At 50.0% G+C, this 23817-nt stretch overlaps 1 protein-coding gene across 1 annotated transcript in view; it reads left to right on the top strand.

Annotated features, from left to right (window-relative positions):
* Nucleotides 1-1244: 1244 nt before the first annotated feature.
* Nucleotides 1245-23817, top strand: part of Akna (AT-hook transcription factor) — a 37428-nt gene continuing 14855 nt past the window's right edge. The window contains exons 1-9 of the mRNA XM_051187959.1: nucleotides 1245-1645; nucleotides 6569-6928; nucleotides 9705-10750; nucleotides 11832-11906; nucleotides 16863-17019; nucleotides 17663-17817; nucleotides 19755-19814; nucleotides 22631-22758; nucleotides 23170-23371. Coding sequence (XP_051043916.1) covers nucleotides 6679-6928; nucleotides 9705-10750; nucleotides 11832-11906; nucleotides 16863-17019; nucleotides 17663-17817; nucleotides 19755-19814; nucleotides 22631-22758; nucleotides 23170-23371 — 2073 coding nt within the window. The 5' untranslated portion in view covers nucleotides 1245-1645; nucleotides 6569-6678. The remainder of the gene's footprint in view (nucleotides 1646-6568; nucleotides 6929-9704; nucleotides 10751-11831; nucleotides 11907-16862; nucleotides 17020-17662; nucleotides 17818-19754; nucleotides 19815-22630; nucleotides 22759-23169; nucleotides 23372-23817) is intronic.

Genomic DNA, 23817 nt, shown 5'->3' with positions numbered 1-23817 from the left:
GGGTCAGCAGGGGCAGAGTGGAGAGCCAGAAGCAAGGCTCTGGGCAAATGCTGCCATGTCTTCTCTTGTACATGGCTCTTGCCTCCTCCTGGCTGCTCTGATCCAGCCCTGATCCTGAAGGGACAGTTTCTGTACCTTCTTCCCTGGCCCCTGAGGCCTCTCACAGAACACCTTGTTGTTTTCGAGGCCCCCAGCAGCTCTCATGCCTTTGCAGCTGCCTTTCGAGAATGTTCCACCTCAGCCCTGCTTGTGGTTTGCTCTTGTCTCTCTGTCCTTCCGGTCCCTTGTGTGGCTGTGAACTGCCTGACACCCCACCCCCACCCCAAGCTGGTTACTCTGAGGCTGTGTCTTCTGCCAGGGCAGGTCCCATATCTGGGACCTGAAACTGCTTGCTGGTGCTCCGAACCTGCTTGGTTCTATAAGTCCTCAGGCTCAGAAACACCGGAAGCAGCCAGGAAGATATGAGGGGCCAGACAGAGCCAGAGTCTGGTGGAGTTTGGGAAATTTAGAAAACGGAAGGGAGGTGACCAGGTGGATCATCCAGTCTGGCCTGAGAATCTGAATAAAGGGTGGGACCATCTGGGGACTGGAGAATGCTACTGTGTTCAAGCTCAGTTTGGCTGTGGCTTTGTTTGAGTAAACCGGGGATGGCATGTACCATGTAGGCAAGGGCAGGGAGTGGGAGAAGTGGCAGGAAGTAACCAGCCTGTCTCTCACACTGTGCCTCCGGCACACCTGGAATCTTACACACACTCCTCTACAGTGTGAAGAGCCAGATGAGGCATGTTAGTGCCCTCCCATGCTTCTAGCACCTGCTCCATGCCTCTCACAGAAGCCAAGGGGCCTGGGGAGCTACAGGTCACCATTCAAGGTAATCCGGTTCCTTTATCTCTGAGGTCTCTGAGGGGGAGCCTGCCCGAGGGTACATTCATCTGATCCTGTTACCTAGAAAATTCCACTACAGTGCGTGGAAAGACAGAAGTCACAGACTCCTCCCTGAAATGACGAGATGTGTGTTAGTAGACAGGACAGAGTTAAAGCTGGAAGGGCACGAATGAGCTCTGAGTCTGCGCCCCCCACCCTTGTTAAGATGGGCATTGAAATCTAAAAATGGGAGAAGAGACTCTGATAAATCATTGGTGACTGGAGAGGACCCATGGAGTGGGGGTGGCTGCAGGCTCCCCTTTCCAGGTCCAGCATGCAGGGTGACCTTAGCCAACTTCTCTAGACTTCTGTCTCTGGGCTAGCATATGCAGAGTTGCAGATGAGATGGTCCCAAGCCCAAGGCCTCAGAAGTTCCTGTGAGCTCTTCCTATTAGTGCAGCCCCACACTTGCCCAGCAAGGGGTTAAGCTCTTGGCGCCAGCTCTGCACAGCAAACCCCCTCCTTTTCACAAACACTTGTAGGAAATCAGGCTGGGCGCTTCCTGCGAGAAGGAGGAGGCAAGGCCAGGCCTCAGCTGCAGGGGCGGGGAGAAGTGAGGAGCGATGTTTGCCTGTGAGCTGAGGCGGTTCTGGCTGGCAGAGCCGTCTGGAGGCAGTCCAGGGTGCTACGGAGGTAGGGGGCTCCCCAGGTTTGAAACAAAGACCTAGTGGGCAGCTGCCCTGAACCCAGGCTGGCAGGATGGCGGTGTAGTCCAAATGAGGTAAGGAGCTGAGCCAGGAGGAGGGCCAGCGGGAAGGCCGCCTTCCCTCTGGATGGGCCAGTCATAGACTCTCTGGACAACCCTGGCAGCCAGCCCAGCCCAGCCAGGAAGTCACAGCTATGCAGCTGCTGCCACTCCTGTCCAGCTCTGGGAGCCCGGCCCCCAGGCCAGAGTGGACTCCGGGATGCTAGTGTGCAGTTCCAGCTCTGATTTGGTTCCCTTGCTGAACTTAGACAGTGTTGGTCCCTCTCTGTGCCCTGGATGGGTCCATCTTACCGCCAGTTAGTGCTTGGATTGCTGAGGGTTCCTGGAGATTAGCAGGAGGGAGAACCAGGCCAGGAAATGACACCCCCCTCCCCAGTAAGATCAGAGACAGAGTCTGGATGTCCTGGGGGCCAGGAGTCCAGTTTAGACAAGATGAGAGTCAGTAATAGCCTGACCCCTTTTCCTCCTGGCTGCTTGAGTGAGTCAGGGACAGGCTGGGGGCATTCATAGTTGGTATCTCTGCTTCCTGCAGGCCAGAGGCCACTCCCTGTGAAAAATTGGTCTATTCCCTGCCACTGATGGGAAGTTGCTTTACAATCCCACTGCCTAGCCCTTGAGAAGGGCCCAGAAGTTTGATCTGGAGGTCTCCTCTGCCTCCTACAAGTCTGATCGCTTTAGTTTAATAGCTACAGTGTTCCTCTCCAATCTGAACTTCCTGGTTGTGCGGCCTCCTTAGGTGTCTGCCTCAGTTTCCTCTTTGGAATGAGGTTAAGGTAGAAATGCCCTGGCTGTCCTTGGCTGGATGGCATGGGGCTTCTGAGGGCCAAGACTGCTCAAGGCTGTATAGCCACTCTAGGGGAGGGGCTGCAGGCTTTGTAATGGCCCAGGGCAGGAACAAGGAACAACCCCATCCCATTTTACACACACACACACACACACACACACACACACACACACACACACACACACACAGCTTGTGTGGAGCAGTAGGGAAGAGGAGAATGCCTAGCCTAGAGTCCCTGGAGTGTGTTGGAACATGGAGAACAGGGCTGCTTGGGTATCAGGTTAGGGGAGGTAAGGCAGTGTTTAGTGCTTCCTGCGAGTGGGGTGTAGTTTCTCTGAAGACACTCAGCCCAATGGCCCAGCCTCAGTGGGCCTCAGTTATAGAGGGGCTGGCCCTCCTGGGTCAGGATGTAGTTTGTATGGCTAGCGCTTTTACCAGCTTCCACTGCTGCCTGTAATGACTGTCAGGACCTCGTGCCTGTGTGTGTCACTCAGGGACCAGGCCCTCAGCTCTCCTTGAAGTTCAGCCTGCATTTTCAGACCTCCATGCCTTCGTCTATGCTGTTCCTCTGGCCTGAAAGCCCTTCCTCATTCTCCCCTAGATGTGCTTCATCTGTTAAAGCTATCCTCAAACTTCCTTCTTCAGTGGTGGCTTTTCTGGGTTGCGCCCTCTGAGGAGGGTAGGATCTTGGCAAGCTTAACTCTTTTCTGTAACCTAGGGCATGAGAACCTCCAAGTTCATTTAGTGCATCTCGGGGCCAGTGTACTCACCAGAGCAGGATGATGGGCACAGCAGTAGCAGGGCTAGGTGACCACCTCTCTCTCCTGTTTCCAGAGAGGAGTGGTCAGTCAGCCACATGACTCAAGTGGCAGTCACACCAGGTCTGGGTTCTGCTTGCCTGATGCTTGGCCTACTTCTCTATTGCAGCTTCATCTCTGTCCGAGGTTGGCACATGTTTGGCGTTGATATATGTTTGTTGATTGACTACCTGACTGGCCAGCCCCAGGCTCCGAGGCTCACACAGAAGTCTAAGGTCTTTTTTCGGAAAAGCTCACATGTTGAGGCGCCTGGGGGATGGATGCAGAAGTGTAGCCATTGACTGCTGCTGCCTGCAACATGCAGGCTCTGCTGAGCACAGTGAGATTTCTGCCACTGACTCATTGCAGTAAATAGGCTGTTCCTCTTTCTGCATGCAGAGGTCTCTGTGATTGGGCAGACTGCTCTGTGGTGGATCAGGAAGGAAAAATAACCTTTCAAAAGTCATAAAACCACACACCGCAGCCCTTCCTCGGCAGAGACGTCAGGATGAGGCAAGATGTGCTTGCACCCCTCTATCTGCCCACACCTCCGCACTGGGAGCCAGAAAATGGAAGACACCCTGTCACGATCCTGGTGTAAAGACTCTGAAGGCCTGTCCCCAGGGCCACTGAGCCAGGGTCCTGCAGACAGAGACTGAGTGCTTACAGAATTCTCATGCACACTCAAGGTCAAGATTGCCCCTCACCATGGGCTTGAGCAAGGATGCAGGCTCTGTAGGGAATGGAGTGGTTTGTGTGGGGTACTGCATGTGGCAGAGGTCAGAGGGCAGCCTGGAGTCTCACTTTCTGGCTTGTTCTGGCTGAGCATGCCGGGTCAGCTGGCCTGCCGGCTTCCTACACTCTCCTGTCTCTGCCTCACATCTCCTGGGAGGGCTATGCCAGAATTACAGGTGATTGCACTACTGTATCCAGCTTTTATGTGGGTTCTGGGGTCGTTAGGGTTGTACAGCCAGCATTTCACTTGCTAAACCATCTCCTTGGTCTCACCTGTTCATTCTTCAAAAATACATTGTGTGTGTGTGTGTGTGTGTGTGTGTGTGTGTGTGTGTGTGTGTGTGCACATATGTTGCCATAGCTCATATGTGCTGTCACAACACTTTGAGAGTCAGATCCCTGGGTTCAGGGATCAAGCTTAGGTCCTCAGGCTTGGCAGCAAGTGCCTTTAGCTGCTGAGTCATATCACCAGCCTCTCTATTGCTTCATATTAAAATATTCTTTCTCGTAGGTGTAGTATATTTATTATCCGTCTATACAGATTAAAGTATACCTCTAGTATACCTAGAGGTATATGTGTGCAGATTTTTACTGTTGGGGATATGTGGTTACAAAACCAATTAAAAGAGCCCTGGGCCAGGACTGACCTCTTGTTATCCTACTTACTGACCAGGTGGTCCTGGATGAGTCACTGTTTTCTCTGAGCCTTGGTCTTACCAATGAGATAGGAAGGTAGATATCAATCATGCTTCATGCTGTGCTAGCCTGGCAAAGTGGGGGCATTGTGCAGGGAGTGTAGGGGTTCCATGGGGATAGGGAAGGACTGACTGAGGAACAGTCAGAGAAGCCCTTGAGCCCCATCCCTGAAGCCTGAGTCACCCCTAGTCTTTGTGAAGCCAGCCTTTCCCACGCAGCCCTAGTCTCTGGGGAACTGAGTCTAGAAATAGCTTCCTAATGCCTTTTCCCAACTACGTATTGAAGGCAGGGTCCAAAAGTCCTGGAGGCTCTAGGACCACTCTGACTGCCCAACTCCAGAGGCTGAGGAACTATACTGGCCTGGATGGAAGATCCCATGCTGGTACCAAGAGGCTGGACTCCACCCCAGCCTGATTTTCTCTCCTGTGCTGCTCTAGGCAAGGCCCCTCGCTCTCTGGGCCTCAATTTCCCTACCTTTATATGAACCACCATATGGGTGCTGGGAATGGAACTCTGGACCTCTGGAAGAGCAGCCAGTGCTCTTAACCTCTGAGCCATCTCTCCAAGTCCCCTACCTTTATACAAATTAAGTGTGGACAGCACAGTTCTTTGAGAACCGAGTGGCTAGCAACTCCTAGGTCCTGCGCCTCTGTCCTGAGACTGAGTTTCCTGAGTTCAACACAATGATGGACACAGGAAATACCAGCAAAGTGTTAGAAATAGAGTGTGGAGGGGGAAAGATGAGAAGAGGAACACCCTTCCCTGCCACCACGGCCCTTCCCAAAGTCCCCAGGCTGTCCACCCTGGTTCACTATCCCATAGCAATAAGAGAACCTTCTCCACTGCCTTTGGTTGAGCCCTCTGCATGAGAGTCCCAGGCAGCTGCTGCAGAGGTTGTGAGAGGTTTGTGGGTTTGGTCTTCCTACTTCCCAGCACTCCCTGTTCTCAGTCACCCAGCCTCTGTACTCACAGGACCCCTGGCCTACAATGCTCTAGTTTCTTTCTTTCTTTCTTTCTTTCTTTCTTTCTTTCTTTCTTTCTTTCTTTTTTTTTTTTTTTTGAAGCAAAATCCATGTAACATGAAACTAACCACTCAGCATAACCACACGGTTGCATCGTGTTTCTTCTACTTCCGGGACATTTTCCTCACCCCATTGAGCAGTGAGGGTCCCTTCTCCCCTCCCAAGCATCGCTGTGGCAGCCATCACTTTGCCCCCTTCCTCTCTGGACTCACCTGGTCTGTGCACTGCAATCCTTGGACTTGGACACTCAGGATTCACACATCTGGTTTTTTTTTTACAACACAGCGCTTCAGTGGTTTATCTACATTGTCACACATATTGGGACTTCATTCCTTTTTTCTGGTGTAATCCCATCCCTTTCTGCAGCTGAATAATACTCTGCTATGTGTAGAGACCACAAATTGTTTCTCCATGCAGATGGATGGATGGGTGTTGTGAGTGGGGTTGCTGGGAATGTGTGGAGGCGTGTTTGCGTGCATGCCTGCTTTCACGTAGCTTGGGCATTGGAATCGGCTCCCTGCTTTCAACCTGAATTCAAGGAAAACATGTGGGCTTGGAGTGACACGACTAGGGCTCCCATCACCCCTCACCTGGACAGTGGCTGCTTGCTAATCTGTGCATGTCCTCCTTTGGGCAGTTAGTGCTGTGAGAAGGGCTTGTGCATAGTGCCTTCAGACAGATCTAGGTTGCAGTGGCAGTATCTGGCATTTAGGGTACACTTGTACAGTGTGCTGACAGCTAGCACAATACCCTGTATCCTAGAGGAAGAGGAATCCTCACTTCATTGATGACAAATGAGGACAGTGAGTCACCCAAGATCACACAGGAGAGGGCTGCCTGCCTCTGGGGATCCTAGATGGAAGACCCTGAAGATTGATATTATCTGTTGGTTGTACCCCAACAGGCCACAGGCAGGATGGCTGGTGCTGAGAGGAATTACCTGTGACTTGGACCCCCAGCTGCAGTCCAGGCTCTTGAAGATGAAGTGGCCCAGGTGAAGCTAGGCAAGGCCCCATGGCCAGCTCAGGGACAGAGGCACACTGGGCTGGGCCAGGCCTGGAGCAAGGGCCCCAGAGGCGGCGCTGGGCTTGGGCTGAGGAACAGGATGCAGATGGAAGCAGTGACCAGGGCTGGGGAAAGGAGCAGTCTCTTCCTAAAGCCACCAGCCCTGAGCTCCTGGAGGACTTCCGTTGGGCACAGGAGCACCAGCCACCCCTGGAGTGGGACCCAGGCATGCAGGAGTCTGATGAGTCTTCTAGAGAAGGTGAGGTGAACTCCTCGAGCCTACAGTGGTAACCTGTTCTCCAAAGAGCCTACCTTCTAGCAGAGGCAACAAAACAGGGGTATCTTTACAGCCCTTCATTAAATTCTATTTTTTAACATTTAAATTGCACATTAATATTGTGCATTTCGGAAATGTAAGCATATAAGAGGTAATTTTTTTTTTTTTGGTCTTGAAATGGTTTAATTTAGTCTTTCTTTCTTTCTCTCTTTTTTTATTCCCTTACCCTTTCTCCACAACAGAAATTAACTTAAAAAATCCTTCTGGCTAAAGTCCCAATGCATTTTTCACAGTGAGCATTTTAAGAGGTAAATTTTAAAACTGCTCATTCTACCCCTCCACAGGTGAAACTGCTTTCCAATATGCAAATGTTTGTTAGAATACTCCATTGTCACTTGCTTGTTATTGAAATAGCTAGGAATCTTTTTCCTGTTCTCCCAACATTCTCCCACAACTCTCTAATAGGACCTGAATGGACTGGGGCTCTCCCATAATCCTTTGGGCCAATCTCTCCTGCCCTGCATGATAGTTTCTGGTTTGTGCTGTGGTGAATATCACAGAGGAGAATGCCATCCAGCGTCTTTCCACACTTGCCACCATCCTATGTTTGGTTAACTGGAGTTGCTTGGCTCAGGGCTTAGGCTTGTTCTAAGGATTCTTCTAAACCCTAGTCAGCAGAGGGTATGTGGACATTCTTCATCTGCTCTAGTGATTGTATTCTAATTGCCAGGAGGCCAGCTTGGAGGGACTTCTCGGCTTCTCTCATGCAAGTCTGCTTTTCCACCCTAGCCTTGGTTTCCCTACCGTTGAAATAAGGCATGATGACACCATTGGGGACAGGGAAGTCTTGATGTATGCTGGCTCCTCTGCTGGATTAAGAATAGGAGGTGCCCACATTAGATCCCTTTAAATCAGTAGAACCCTCAGACCATAGAGAAACCATTTGTGCCATTACCCCCAAGTGTTTCATGCCTGCCACAACTGTCCACCTGGGAGCTGTTTTCTTATTTTTATTTATGTTTTAGTGTGTGTGTGTGTGTGTGTGTTACTAGAAACTGAACCTCAAGCCTTCTATAAGCCATGTACATGCTCTAAGGCTGAACTATATTCCCAGCCTCTAAAAAAGAGTATATTTTTGAGATGGAATCATTTCTGAGGGAATAGAGATGTTAAAGGCAATAGGCAGAGGTATCTCTTCCTAAGAGATACTTGGTATGATGTAACAGCCTCCCTCCCTCCACTTCAACTCTCTGCACGCAAGAGGAACAAACCTCAATTTTAAATTAAACTTTAATTTTAAATTAAATCAGTGACTTGTTAGTGGTCCCCAGGCAGGGATCAGAAGAGCATAGTGAGTATAGGTCCAGGACTGCTCTGACAAACAGTGTGGATGAATCCAGTTTTAAGTAGCCAGGAGAGAGATATGCATTGTCAAGAGTTAGAGGGAAGAGGACTAAAGAACAGCAAGTCATACAGGAGTTACAAAAAAGGCACCTCCAATCAGAGCAGATTCTATAAAATGTTACCTAGTGTGTCTCATGAAGAGCTGGATCTATCCCAGACAGATCAGACTAAGTAGGTACTCGGTAAATATGGCTGCCTGTAGGATGGATGGATGGATGGATGGATGGATGGATGGCTGGGTGGATGGATGATGGCTGGGTGATGAATAGATGAATGCATTAAAGGATGGTTAGGTGGATGGATGCTTGAAAGAATGGATGGATGGATGGATGGATGGATGGATGGATGGATGGATGGATGGGTAAGCAGGAAAAACCCATACTCGTTACAAATAGGTAGGTGCTTGAAAGGATGGATGTGTGGGTGGATTATGTAGGTAGGGATGGGAGATGGCTGGGTTGCAAATGGATGAATGGATGGATGGGTAACATGATGGATGGATGGTTAGGTGAATGTTATGTCTACTACATAATAATTACAACAGCTACCTATGTCTTGGAAGCTGTGCACACTTTATCTTTTCCCTTTCTTTCTACTCCAACAAGAAACCGTATTGGGCACCTGCTGCTCAAAAGCAGCCAATGCCCTTGCCCTCAGGAAGCTTGCAGTGTTCTAGAGAGCTATGCTAACAAAATAATCCCAAGACTGAACAAACAGCTTTCACTGCAATAGGTGATATGATGCAGAGGACTCCTGTGAGAGCCTGCAGAGGGGGTGTTTGACCTTATCCTTCAGAACTTCCCTGGTTAAGTCAAGATTGAGATGCAGCCTGAAGGACCAATAGCTCAAGAGATAAAGCAAGGAGACAGGACCCTGGTGGAGGATGAACCAACCTCAATACTTTTCAGGGTCAGTGGGATGATGGGTGTTGGAACAGCAGGGACCCCAGGACCACAGGAAAAGCTCTGCTTTTTGCTGGGAATAATGAGGAGACATGATGAGATTCCAGGTGGTGGGATGGGGCTGAGGAGGAGGTGGTTAAGTGGTTATCACATTCCTCCAAGCATAAGAAGACATTGGTTTAAGTATAGTTATGGGAGCAGGAATCTGCAGAGAGCTCTGTAGGAAACAGGACAGAGACAGTCTGGATCAGGGGCTAAGGAGAGGGAGATGATCAAGATGCCTTCCGGCTCTGCTTTACCCAACTACATGGGGTGATATTGCCGTTTGTGTAAATGGGAGACACTTTGGTGTGTCTGGGTTCTTGCCATCTGCACATCATGAGGTCCTGAAGTGACTCAGGTGGCATTACAGACCCAAGATGTGCTCAGCAATGAATGACCTGTCTTTCCAGAGACAGAAGCCGATGATGTGAGCAGCCCAGAGGGTTCCACCTTGCCACTGCCCTGGCTGTCCAGGCACAATCAACAGCTGGACCTGTCTGAAGAGGACTTGGATGAGGCAACTGGAAGCCCTGAGGCGGAGTTAGCTGAAGAGAGCTGCACAGAGCTGGAGTGTGAAGACCCAGGAGAATCCAGCCCTGAGGCTCTGGAGCAGGGGCCAGCGGGAGGCTGGGTGGTCTCTATCAAACAAAGCAGTAAACACAGACCTTCTGAGCACCCTAAGGTTCATCCATCTGTTGAACGCAGCCTCGCAAAGTCCTGGAGCAGTGGGACTGTGAGTCTCGGCCAACCTAGTGACAGCCTTGATTCTACCTGGGAAGGAGACACTGATGTCCCCGAGCCTGCCACGCTGGCCGAAGGACTGCCACAGAGTCCACACCATAACCTCCCACAGCCAGATGACAGAAATGGAGATGGCGTTGCTCCGGCAACACCCGCAGAATTCCGGGACTCCTTAGCAGCACCAGCCCAGAATCCTCAGTGCTCTGCAGGCACATGGCGGCAGGAAACTACCAGCCTGCCCAGCTCTAGGCCTGAGGACCAAACCTGGAGGAGAACTAAGACATCACCGAAGCCACTGCCCTCCCGGTTTACTGGCTCTATCAGCCCCCCAAGTACTCGGCTTGGGGCGGTAAAGAAAGTTGTGTCACAGCACAATCAAGGAGCCACTCTGGCTGGCCACTCTTCTTCAGATGCCCCCAAGTATGGCCGGGGGCGCCTGAACTACCCACTCCCTGACTTCTCCAAGGTGGGACCCCGGGTAAAGTTTCCCAAAGATGAGAACTACCGACCCCCCAAGTCCAGAGGTCACAACAGGCAACAAGGCCCTACCAGACCCCTAATCTTCAAGTCACCGGCTGAAATTGTTCGAGAGGTACTGCTGAGCAGTGGAGAGAGATCCCTGGCCAACAACCCTTCTCTTACCCACCCCATCACCAGGGTGCCCCAGGAGTTCCAGACACCTGAACAAGCAACTGAGCTGGTCCATCAGCTGCAGGTAAGCAATACTCTTGTCCCTGTGTGTCACCCAGGCACTCTGTTGGAGAAGTGAAGCTCAGGCTCTGGGCTGGATCCCCTGCTGGTGAAGGTGAAGTTGTCCCAGGGCCAAAGATAGACCCAGCCCCTTGCTCAAATAAGAGCAGTAGGGAGATTGGGGAGATTGGGGGTGTGACTCTGTTGGTAAAGTATCACCCTCTAACATATTTTGTTGTGCCAGAAGATGGATCTCACAATTCAGTTAGTTTGCCAGGCCAGTGAGCCCATAGATCATCCTGTCTCCTCCAGAAAGTATTGGAGCTATAAGCATGCATCACTTTACTTGGTTTTGTTGTTTGTGTGTGTGTGTGTGTGTGTGTGTGTGTGTGTGTGTGTGTGTGTGTGTTTTGGTGGGGGGAACAAAATCTCTTTACATAGCTCTGGCTATCCTGGAACTCACAGAGATCCTCTTGCCTCTGACTCCCAAGTGCCAGCATTAAAAATGTGAAAATGTGAACCATCATGCCCGGCTTCATGCTTGACTTTTTAATACAGGTGCTGGACAGCCAAACTCAGTTCCTCATGCTTGCACAGTAGGCACTTTACCCACTCAGCCATCACTCCAGCCCTGAATCTGACCTTTAATAACAATGACTTATTTTGGGGAGATTTTCTTGCATCACAGGCAACCAGTGGCATCTGCCCTGTTTTTTTCCCTGCAGTGGTGGCTTTAATGAAATTTGGGTTTTGTGTAAGGCCAGTGAACCTGAGTAGATAAGAACTATGACTTTTAATTACTTTCCAGTCCTTTGTGCATGCTTATGCACATGTTCATGTATATGTGGATGCCTGCTCAAGCTATCAGCTTTGAGCATCTGCCTTGGGTTTTTTGTTCTGTTTTTGTTTTTGTTTTTGAGACAAGGTCTCACCTGGTGTTCATTTATTCAGCTAGGCTGGCTGGCCAGAGAGTTCCAAAGACCCACTTGGCTCTGCCTCCTCAAATGAATGCTACCATACCTGGCATTTTTACGTGGGTTTTGGGGGTAAAACCTGGGTCCTCATGCATGTGTGTGGCCTGGGCTGACTGCATCTTTTCTTTACAGGAGGACTATCACAAGCTCCTCACCAAGTACGCTGAGGCAGAGAACACCATCGACCAGCTTCGCCTTGGGGCCAAGGTACTGACTGGAATGGGCTGAGCTTGGTGGGCACAGCCAAGAGCTGGGGTCCTTAGAGAGATGGCCTACCCTAGAGTCTTAGAGAAAGGCCACTGGCTCCCGCATCCTGAGACTCTGTAATGAAGAATCCTAGTTCTTGAATTACCCCTAGGCCTTTAGGTGACCTGGGCATAACCTAGCCACCCCTGGGCTCTCTTTCTCATGGTTAATGTCTTTGAGTAATGGAGACTGGGGTACTCGGGAATGTTGCCAGAAGCTGTCTCCTCTGTGACTTTGTGGGTATGCCTACCTAGGCTGACTCCTAACTCTAATCCTAGCCAGCTGGGTGGCTTTCAGGAAGTTGCCATGCCTCCCTGAGCTCAAGGCTGTAGCCCAGGCTTTCTGCTCAATCTTTGGTGCCCCTGAGTCACACTTTCACCTCTTCCCCAGGTCTGTATCTGCCTGGAACCAAGCACCCTGGGTGGGGCAGGCGGGGTACCCTGAAGAGATAGCTCATCCACCCTGAGAACTGGACAGCGTGCCTCCCACCCTGACCTGTCTCCAGAGGAGGCTGAGAAGCCTGAATGGGGGCCTTCCTCTTTCTTGCCGTGAGGCAGGAAGCGGGCCAATTGTGGTCCCTTTGGCTTCCTGCTTTCCCCATACCTCTGTTTACTCAAACAGGCAGCCTAGAGCAAGCAGGGTAGCTGTGAGCAGAGATGCAGGCCCTCTCCTGCTCTGGTTGTCCCCCTGAGAGTCCCCCCCACCTTCCTGCAGGATGCTCTCTATTCTGAGGTCCCTCTGCCAAGTGCTGATTTCATGTCTTTAATCACTTCTGGGGAACACAGGGGAAGGCAACCATAGCAAAAACAATGGGGCCTATTGTAGGACCAGAGACCTCTGTTCTTACACTCATGGCTCTGCCAGGTGCAGGCAGGATACTTCCCACCTGGTCTCCTGGGATCTGTTGGGTTATGGTGGGGCTGAGGGTTACCATCAGACCTTCCGAAAGACAACAAGCCCCACTGATATCTTTAGGAGCCCCAGAGTTCTAAGAAGAGAGCAGGACTGTCAGGAACAGGGCTGGGGAGGGCTGCAGAGAGGGCTCATGGGGTAAACTATAGGAGAGGCTGAATACTTTAGCACCAGCCACACTTTGGAAAGAGAGCTCTTTGCCCAAGGAAAGAGTGAGTTCTTTTCAGTTCTGTTCACCGGAAATGATCCCTAATTCCCTTCACCCAGCCTCACTGCTACCCAGGGAGTGATGGGGCACAGCTCATAGTCCCAGCGTCAGGGAAGAACATGGGGCCAGGGCCATAGATGCCTCACTTCTGAGCCCCATAAACTCTACCAGAAGGTGCCCTGCTCACAACCCACTTCAGGGAACCTGGTTGAGGGCTTCTGGCTCCTGTAGGCTTCTTGCTCCTCACAAGGATCTGTGGGCATGGCTTCTCCAGGACCTGGCCAGCCCTTTCACTGTGAGCCCACAGTAATGCAGGAGAGGCTAGGCCCACCTAAGAGGGAGCAGGCTGGAATTTACCTTGATACCTAGGCTATCTCTGTGTGGGTAACTGGGAACCACAGTCCAGTGGAACAGAGACTGGCATTGGCTGAACCAGAGTCCAGGCTCAGAATAAGGGTTTCCCCTTTGGTTCCTTCCCCTTGCAGACACAAAGCTAAGCCAGGAATGTCCCACAGCATGTGTGAAACACAAAGGCGGAATGCCCCCCCTGACCTGCTCATGCTAGATTGTGTTATTTCCTGAGGTCTGGGAAGCCCAGGCCCTGGCATGGTGTACAGGACAGGTCTACAGCCAGGCAGGCCTTGGGATCAGAATAGCCATCAGTGAGTGGTGGCTTTGACTGCTATCTTAAGTCATTTACAACTGGGCCCAGAAAGGTTAAGCAACTTGTCCAGGGTCACACAGCACAGCGGCACCAAAGCTAGGGGACCTAACTTACTCTGTCAAAACCAAGCCAACACTTATTGAATTTGCAGCCAGAAAAGCTTGCCAGGGAAAGCCAAGGCTAGACCTAGGAACACCTCTGGAACAAGGCCCTGGGGAGCATGGGATAGGGGACCAGGATGAGTTAGGAGTCCTGGGTGAGCCTGCTGAGTCTCACCACATGCTGTCTTGTTGCTACTTCCTCCTAGCTCCTGCCAGCCTCCCTGCCCCACCCCCATCTCAACTGTGGAGGGATGCCAAACAGTTGAGGAGACAGAAACCACCCCAGAAAGAATTGGGGGGTAAGGTTAGACTGGTCCCGAAGTGAATTCACCCTGGATACAGAAGCTCCTGACAGGATGCTTTGTGGGGGTGGGGAGCTTCTGTGCTCGGAGGAGTGGAGGAGTTGAAGTGCTCCCTCCTCCTCCCATCTTGCCCCATTCACAAAGCTCATTACCATTTTAAAGGCTTGGAGACCCCAGCTGCAGCCAGATTGTTCATTTGTTTAACCCCATGTTTCCCAAACTCACTGGTCCACCCTGCATGGAGTCCTGAGGGCTTCCGAGCATCATCACAGGGTCTACTGTGTCTAGGAAGGTAGATCATGACAGGGAGGGACCCACGCAGCTCAGCAGCCGATAAAGTCCCCTCCCTCTTCCCCACTTCCTCTTGACAACTACACTCGGCTTCCCTTGTTTTCGTCCTCTTGATCTGGAAGCTGCCAGGTCCACCTTGCTCCCCAGGTGGGGCCTTGGCCCAGTGGGCAGGAAACTCAAGGGGGCGGGACCTCTCCTAGGATTTGGGTCACCTCAGGAAGAAAGGGGCGCTACTGTGGGCACCCCACACACAGGCAGAACTGAACAGATGGCGCAGAGGATTATGAAAATCCAGCTTTGTTCTCTGCCAGGAAGGCTCAGTCTGCAGCAGGGGGAGGCATTGCCGCCAAATTGTGCTTGGAACAGCCAGCCTGTTCCACAGTCTGGAGGCTGTGGAACCCCCAAGCCAGACCTATCTTCAGCTACTTAGTCCTGGTCCTGGAGTGTCAGCGTATAATCAGCATAGTCCACTCTGCTCTTAAATAGGTACGAAGGTATCATAGGAATGTGGCTCTTTCACTGGCCTATCTTCATGGTGACTATGCATGCATGTATGTATGTATGTATGTATGTATGTATGTATGTATGTATGTATGCATATGGATAGGGAGGATGTGGCAGACAGAGGGATAATGATGAAGGTTAAGGTAATGATGAAGATGATGGTGGCGGTGATGATGATGATGGTAATATTGGTGATGATAATGGTGGTGATGGTAATGGTGGAGATGGTGGTGGCTGTATTAGTTACTTGTCTATTGCTCTGATAAGATACCATGACCAACCAGCTTACAGAAGGAAGGATTTATGGGTGTTTATGGTTCAAGAGGGACAAGAGTGGAGAAGTGGAGAAGCGTGGCAGGCAGTCATGGTGGATGAACAGCAAGTTGAGCAGTCGCATCTTAACTACAAGCAGGGAGAGCAAACTGAGAATGGTGTGCGGCATTTGAAACCTCAAAGCTCACCCCAGTGACATACTTGCTCCAGCAAGGCCACACCTCCTGATCCTATCTCCAAAATGCCACCAACTGGGACCAAGTATTCAAACCCTGAGACCATGGGGGACATTCTCTTCCAAACCACCATGGTGGCAATGCTGAATATGTAGGCGGCCGCTACCATTTGCTGTGTACTAACTTCCTGCGTGGAGGTGCCAGCTGTGTCATCTACTCTAGAACTCAGAGGTTTACCATATTGGAGCCTGAATTTGCTCCAGGCTCTGGAGTACATATACGAAGCCACAGATAGCCAGACTGAGTATTATCAGATGTGGCTGCCAAGCTTGGCTGCTATGGAGTGAAAGCTGCCATTGGCGGTGTATAACAACAGAGGTGGCTTTGGCCAGTACACCCCTGTAAACTAAAGCAGACCCTGGCTCCCCAGCTCTATGTCACACCCCTGCTTATAACCTGACTTCTCTCTTGCTGAGCTCCAATGTAATTCCTGGTTGGCTGCCTCCCTACATACTTTCCACACCATCTACAGTGTCAGAGCACAACTCCTAAGAGGATTCCTCTGTGTATGACATCTCCTTCATTCATTCAAGCAACAATTGGCTACAATTTATATTTATTATCAGTGTTGTTATTAAAATATTTCATTAAAATGTTAATGATTATTATATATGTATTAAACACATATAATAAATATTATTAGTAGAAATTATTGTTGCCAGTGTAAAGCCATAGGCTTTGGGGTCAAAGTGGTATTGTGACCTAGTCCAGGTATGACCTAGTCTAGGTACTTAGCTGATGACCTCGTGGGACTTAACTTCTCAGAGTCTCAGGGCTCACAGGGCCTTACAGAGACTAAAGTGGCAATCTCAGAGCCTGCATGGGTCTGCTCTTAAGTTCTCTGCATATATGCTGTGATTGTTCAGCTTGGGATTTCGTGGGGATCCTAACAGTGGGAATGAAGGTATCTCTAACTATTTTGCCTGCTCTTGGGACCCTTTTCCTTCAACTGGGTTACCTCATCCAGCCTTGATATGAGGGTTTTCCCCTAATCTCGTTGCATCTTGTTACGCCATCTTCAGTTGATGTTCCCAGGAGACCTGCTCTTTTCTGAAGGGAAACAGAGGGGCAGTGGATCTGGTGGGGACTGGGAGGAGTGGAGTGAAGAGAGGCTGCAATCAGGGTTATCTTATGAAAGATGAATAAATAAAAAGGGGGAAAGGAAGGGAACAATCAAGAAAAATAGGGAAAGTAGTCTCTGCCTGCCTCCCTTCAGGACATGTATAAAGAGAATAGGAAGGGGTTTGTAAGTCCTTTGCCCAGTGTGGGCTCCACTGAAAAGTAGTTCTTGATGCCCAGGTGCATAGGGGGCTCCTGATGGAGGAGGCATGAAGCCTGGATGACAGAGGACAACAGACTTGTGGCCTCTTTCCAGTGAGCTTGGCCCCACCTGACTCCTTCCCCTCCCTGCCCCCCTCTTCCTCAGGTACACCTGTATTCAGACCCGCCCCAGGCCAGTCAGAGCATCTGCTCTGGGTCAATGCCACAAGGAAGCAAGATCTTGTCCTTCTCTATCCCACAACCCAGATCAGCAGAGTGGTGGCCGGGCCCTGAGCAGAATCCACAGGCCTCTGAGGCCACAGGTGAGTTGGTGAAGGAGCCAGGCTTTTAGTGTCCTCCTGCTCATGACTCTACCCTAGGACATTTGGTTCACCCTGGGGTGACACTGACTTAGAGCCAGGGGAATGGAGTGCCAAGACCCTCTCTGGGCCAAATGATTTGACCAAGCTAAACAGTCAGATAGACCCTTGGCTAAGCCACCTGATGTCTTGGCTCTGTGGTGTGAGCATTTTCACTGAGTCCATTGTAAGCCCTAACATGGACACATATGACTTTAGTTAGTACCCACACAGAGCTGGGGAGGGACATACCTTTTATAACTCCATGATAGTCAGGAGACCTGGGATTCAGAGAGGCAAAGACATGCCAAAGTCACATAGCTTGGAAAGGAAAGGGCCAGGATTTGAACCTGTTTCTCCCAGAATTAGAGTCCACACCCCAGACCCCATCTTCTCTCAGCTTTCATCAAGGGTAGATCTGTACCTCATTTTCTCTGGTAGTGGAGCAGAATAGTGGCCAGCCCTCTTCCTGGGCTAATGTAAAGGTAGCCAGAAGGGGCCAGGCTATAGCTTGATGATATGGTGGTCTGAGTGGGCCTCAGGCCTTCAGCCTCAGTGGACTGGGGAACTGTGCTCAGCCCCAGGGTTCAGCGGCTGTGTATTCCAGGGTGGTCGTCCCCACGAGCAGACCTGAGTCCCTCCTCGTCCCCCAGCATGGCCACCCTACGGCGGCTTCCTCAGAGCCAGGGCATTGCCACAGACCAGCCTGCCACAGGACAGACCCAGGCACTGGCCTCCCAGGCCAGCGGGCTCCTAGCCAAGGTGAGTGAACCCCAGTTTTTCCCCATGAGACAATTCATCCCATGGGGCCTCTGTGTACGAGAGATGCTTCCACCAGCCCCAGATGTCTCTGCTCTACCTCCTTGTGGTCTAACTTAGCCTTCCAGGAAATTGACCATCCCCCCTTCCCTCAAGCACCCAGGATAAGGTTGGACCTGTCTATTGAGCAGCAACTGTCTGTTGTCATAGTTCCTCCAATTAGGTATGGAGGTGGCCCGTGGTTGCTCATAGGGAGGCCCTCAGCTTTCTCTGACCTCCACCCAACCTTTCCCTCTTTGTTCATTATTACTGAAGTCAACCTTGCTACCTCTTAAGGTTTTCCAGCCAACACTACAGCTCAGTGTTGTCTGTAGGTCTTTGTCTAACTTCACACTTGGCCTTGTTCCAAAGGTGTCTAAAGAGGCTCATGAAGACACAACCACATTCTGAGAACGGAAGTGGGGGCCCTGTGGCAGAGGGGAAGTCCACATAGAGAAAAATAAAGTAAGCTAGCTCATAACCAGTAAACAAGATGTTCCATAGGGCCTTGAGCCCCTGCTAGAATTCCGCTCTCCTTTACAAAACTATAAACGCAATCATTACATCACCTTGTCCAGAAAACCAGCTCCTTTCACCACTACCACCATTCTTTTCTTTCCTTTTTGGGGGGACTTGAGGTGGGGTAATGGCTTTACTGAGGTCTAGTGCACCTATCACACGCTTTGCTCCTTTCAAATGTGAGCAGTCACGTGTTTTCCTGTGTCATGGTCCTGCAGCCATCAAGGTCCACATTAGAATATTTCCATCACCAGAAAGACACCATCCGGGAAGCAGCCCTGACTGTCCCACCCTCCAACCCCAGCAACTCTTCACCTGCCTTGATCTCTGCAGCTCCTCTGTTCGGGATGTGTCGCATAAGCTGATTCAGCCTGTCTTTCCTTGCGTCTGACATCTTGTAGTTCCCCTGGTGTTTTCCAGCCCCTTTGTGGCAGAGCAGTATGTCATCCTGTCACCACCATTCTGCCACTGGGCGCCATCTCTCTTTGGCAGTCGGGTCACGCTGAGCAGGTGCAGAGCATGGCTGATGCCTCATCCCTGTCCCACCTGGGAGCCACTGCCCCTAATTGGGTATTTCATTCTTGACATGGAACTGGTTTGAGAGAGGATGTACTGGGAGTACAAAACACCAGAGCTTAAAGTGGAACTCAGCTATCTCACAGGCTGGTATCTCATGCCTGTAATCCCAGCACTGGAGAGACTGGGACAGGAAGGTTGCTATGAGTTCACGGCCAGCTTAGGGGGCTGAGTTGAGACCCTATCTTTAAAAACAACATCTCTCACTGGACTCATTGGTTATTTTTTATTGATTACGTATCAAAATGGTATTTGAGATCAGATAGAATATATTAAGGGCCAGCAAGATGGCTCAGGAAGAAAGGGGCTTACTAACAAGCCCAGTGACCTGAGTTTGAGCCCCAGGACACACACACACACACACACACACACTGTAGAAGGAAAGACAAAACTCATAAAAGTTGTTTCTTGACCTCCACATACACAACATGGTATGTACACACACACAAGCATGTGCATCTGTCCATCCATTCATATGCATGAACACATAATAAGTGTAATTCAAAATAAAAATATGTATTATTAAAATTAATATCACTTATTTCTTTTACATTTTAATTTCCACAAAACTTTTGATTATGTAGTATATGTAGCTCATATTACATTTCTATTTTATATATAATATAAATGACTTGCTATAATTCAGTTATATAAATTTCTCTACGTCAGTTTACCCTAATTCCTCAATAAATATTGCATTTTTTATTTTAAACATTTTAGTCCTTTTTTTTTTTTTTTTTTTTTTTTTTTGCTGCAAAGTTAGGACTAGAACTCAGATCCTTGTTTCTTTCCCTCATATTGTCCAGGTGGAATCCTTCGAGGAACTGGTACTTGCCGGACATCTCCCACCCCAGGACCAAATCAAGGTACCTCTACTCAATGCGGAGTCACACCCGCAGGGACCAGATAGCCTGTCCCCAGAGCCCCTTTTGCTGAAGGCAGGTGACTGTACTCCAGAGCAGTCTCATGGGAGCTCCTACTTAGTGCCCCAGGCAGCTGCTTATTGCGTCACAGTAGAGGCCCCGGCTGAGCCATAATGGCTTCCCAGACAGGCTGGATGTGCCATTGTTGTTTCATCTCCTCATTATAAACGCCCACAGGGGACCTGCGATCATTACCCCTGCTTAACTACAATGATGCAGAAACCCAGAGAGAAGTGACAGCAGAACTCCACAGGAGTGGGCGGCAGAGCCCTGAGCCAGGGCTCCTGCTTCTCCAGTCACGACTCCTGCCCTGCTGTACCCCCAGGCTCCAGAAAAAAGGGCCTTTGCCTTCTGACCTACTTTCCCATTATTTTCCAAAACTTGGAACCAAGAGTAAATAGGAGAGGGGATCATTTCTCCATGAAACTACTGAGCCTGGATAGACTTGTCTCCTTTGGATGAGAGTCTGAAGTAGTTATGGCCAGACATGCCTAATCTCTTTCCTGCTACCAGTCAGGGCCCCGGGAAGGCGTATGTGGGGCCCTCAAACTTGGGAGTTTGTGTCAGGAAAGACTGGTAGCATGGTGTGAGTGAGATAAGGGTCCCACAGAGGTGGGAAAGACCTAGGAGTACATGTTCCACTCCAGAATCTCTTCCAGATCCCTCTCATTGGACAGATTCCCTGGAAGCCAATGGAGGAAGAGTCCAGTTGAGGGCTGGGAGGAAGAGAAACAGAAATCTAGTCTTGGGGAGCAGATGCAGGATCCCCCAAGAAATATCGGGGCATGCATGTTCTCCCAGGCTGTGACAGACGCTACAGCAGTTTCCAGCCACAGGGTGTGTGACATGCACTGTGGCATATCACCAAGGGGATCAAGGGTTTCTCTTGAAAATTAAAATCGTTTCTTTGGGACCAGAGTGCTTGCCTAACATATGCGAAGTCCTGAGCTTGAGCCCCAGCTCTGCATGAAATTGGGTGTGGTGGTGGCACACACCTGTAATCCCAGCACTCAGGAGAGGGAGGCAAGAAGGTCAGAAGTTAGTTTTCAATTCTATAAGGAAAATAGGCCAGCCTGGGCTACATGATACCCTGTCTCAAAAAAAAATTCCTTTAAAATGTTAACAGACCCAGCAATTTTATTAATGGAGTACAGTTTCGTGATTTCATACATGTACATAACATACTAGCTCATCTCCTCAACTATTGGTCACATCTTTATGTCAGCAACCTTTGGAGTCCCCTTTTGAAGTTCTTTCTTTTGTTATTTTTATGGCACTGGCATCTGAACTAGGGTTCCGCGCACATTGCTAGGTGAATATTCCACCACTGAGCTGTGTCATCAGTTCTCTTTACTTTTCATCGTTAACATTTTTATTATCAGTGTGTGTGTGTGTGTGTGTGTGTGAACGGGGGAGAAAAAAGGAGTATGCATGTATGCACAAGGCACTGTGTGTGTGTGTGTGTGTGTGTGTGTGTGTGTGTCACAGTGCAAAGGCAAGAGGACTGTCCCGTGGAGTCAGCTCTTTCCACCTGGACATGGGTTCCAGGAACTGAATCCGGGTCGCCAGGCTTGGATGATAAGAATCTTCACCCATTGAGCCATCTCACTGTCCACAACTCCTCCATTTTAAGACAAGATCTCACTGACTCACCCAGGCTGGCTTTAAGGTTGTCATCCTCCTGCCTCAAGCTCCCAAGTAGATTCCAGGCTTGTGCCACCTCTTTTCTAGATCTGACGTATGTAATGATGTCATAACACACAACATCAGAGTTGATTTCGCCCCATTAACTGCTGTGGTGTGTGATGCCCAGCCTTCACCTGCCCTTCCTGGCCTTTCCCAGTCTCTAGTGGCCATTGTTCCCTCTTCCATGCAGCTTCCACATGTAAATGAGGACATGTGACTTTTGTCCTTATCTGTTTTCATTTAGCATGAGTCCTGTGGAGCCATCTTTCCTGTCACAAATGACAATTTAAAAATCCATTTTCTTCCTTTCCATCCTGATTCCTCCATATATAGGGAACCTGGGGGCTTCTGGGAGATCAGAAGTGGCTGGAAACTATATTCTGGGTTCCCGTTGGCCTCAGTCTGTTCCTAGGCTCATGTAGGCCAGAGACCAACAGCCATTTATCTATTGACTATGTTTATATTTACTACTATGAGGGCCTAGTAGAGTTGTTAGGACCAGGAGCTCTGGGCCCGAGTTCAAGTCTTGCCTGTACAACTTGTTCACTTACTATGTGAGTTTCCACAACCTAAATAAGTTCTTGTGTTCCAATGGCTAATTATTTCTGGTTGAGATTCTGTTGGAGTGGGAATGAATGAATATAGAATGCTTTACCTAAGAGCCACTGTAACAGTGACCTTTATGTATAGTGTGGGATGATAATGCCATCTGTCCTCACTATCTGTGAGAACTGGGGAAGAGAGTGACCAGTTTTCATGTCAGGAATGAAGATCTGGGCCCTCTAGATATTAGAGCTGTATGGGTACACAATGGTAGCATGTTTGATGCTGCATCTCACCAGGTACCATGGGTCCTATAATCTTCCCAAAAAGAGCCAGTGGCCTCTGGGCTGATTCCTAGGCTTCAAGTGTTTTATGGCAAAGAGCTCCATCTGGGCAGAAGCCTCAAGAGGTGTCCAGCTACAGCCTGTTTCTCAAGCCACATGAGAGTCCCATAGCCCCCAAGAGCCACCCATCCGTTGTGTGAGCATGGAGCCCTAAGGGCTCACTCAAATCTGGCCCTTGTGTTTCAGAGCTTGGAGCAGCTGAGGGCGGCCCACGTGGCCCTTAAGGCAGAATACCTTGAGGCCTGCAAAGAGCGGCATCTGAACCCGAAGGCTGATGCGTCCCCAGGAAGTCCCAGGACCCTCCATCTCTGCAGGTAGCTTCTGGAGAGACAGGCCCTGGAGGACAGGTGGGACAAGGACAGGCCCCTGGCTTCCTCTATGTCCAGGAAGGATTCATTTCACACTTATCACTGAGTCACAAGAGCAGAGGGAGCCCCTGTCCTATTGAGCAACATGGCTAGAGCTGAGAATCCAGGCCCTTTAGATAATCAGAACTGCAAGGCCCCTCACTAGACAGTGAGGAAACTGGGATCTACTTAGCGTCACACAGTATGGGGATAGCTGAGGGTACTGGAGCTAAGGCCTCCTGGTTCCCACTGAAGTTTTATCACTTTGCTATTGAAGTCCTTGGTGCCATCTATTAATGACCTATGTGGTCCCTGAAAGGATATTGCTAGGGCCTCTGATTTAATACCTGTCTCCATGCTGATATTTCTTCCTTCCAGAGAGCTAGGGACAGAGATATACCACCTGGGGCAGCGCCTGGAAGAGCTGCAGGACCACATGGACCAGACCCAAAGAGAGCCAGAATCATGCAGTCCAGACCTGCAGGACAACACCCCAGCCATGCCCTTCCTGTCCCGACCAGCTCATCTGCCTATGCCTTCAGGGTCAGTCTCCTCGCCATCTGTCCACACCACCCATGAGGTACTGCTTTGCCCATCACATTGGGCCAGTCCCTGTTTCTTTCTTTTATTCACGTTAATGTCTTTACTTACGTATTTAGGAAGTGTGTTCTAATTCCTGTGACACACGGTGGGGATTCAGTGAGGACAGATGGTGGAGAAGGTGACTTCTGGCCCTATGGAGTTGCTTGAATGCATGAAGTAGTTGTGGTATTATTCATCATTTTGATGGCATTCTGAAAGAGAAGTCCAGGTTCTGTGGGAGTAAAGGGAGGGTACTATAGCTGATTAGGAGGAGGGCACAGCAACTCTCTAAAGAAGATATGTTTTAAGTGAGATCTGAGAGTAAGTAACTGCAGGAGACAAGTCATTCAGTAGGGCACTGTGGCCTGAGTGTGGAGACACCAGCATGGGCCTTGTGACCATGAGCCTGTGGCTCACGTTTCAGACTGGAATTAGACTCTCCTT

The sequence above is a fragment of the Phodopus roborovskii genome, unplaced genomic scaffold, assembly GCF_943737965.1.
Source record: "Phodopus roborovskii unplaced genomic scaffold, PHOROB, whole genome shotgun sequence".
Classification (NCBI taxonomy): domain Eukaryota; kingdom Metazoa; phylum Chordata; class Mammalia; order Rodentia; family Cricetidae; genus Phodopus; species Phodopus roborovskii.
Note: the sequence above shows the minus strand (reverse complement) of the source record. Positions and strands in the feature narration are given on the sequence as shown.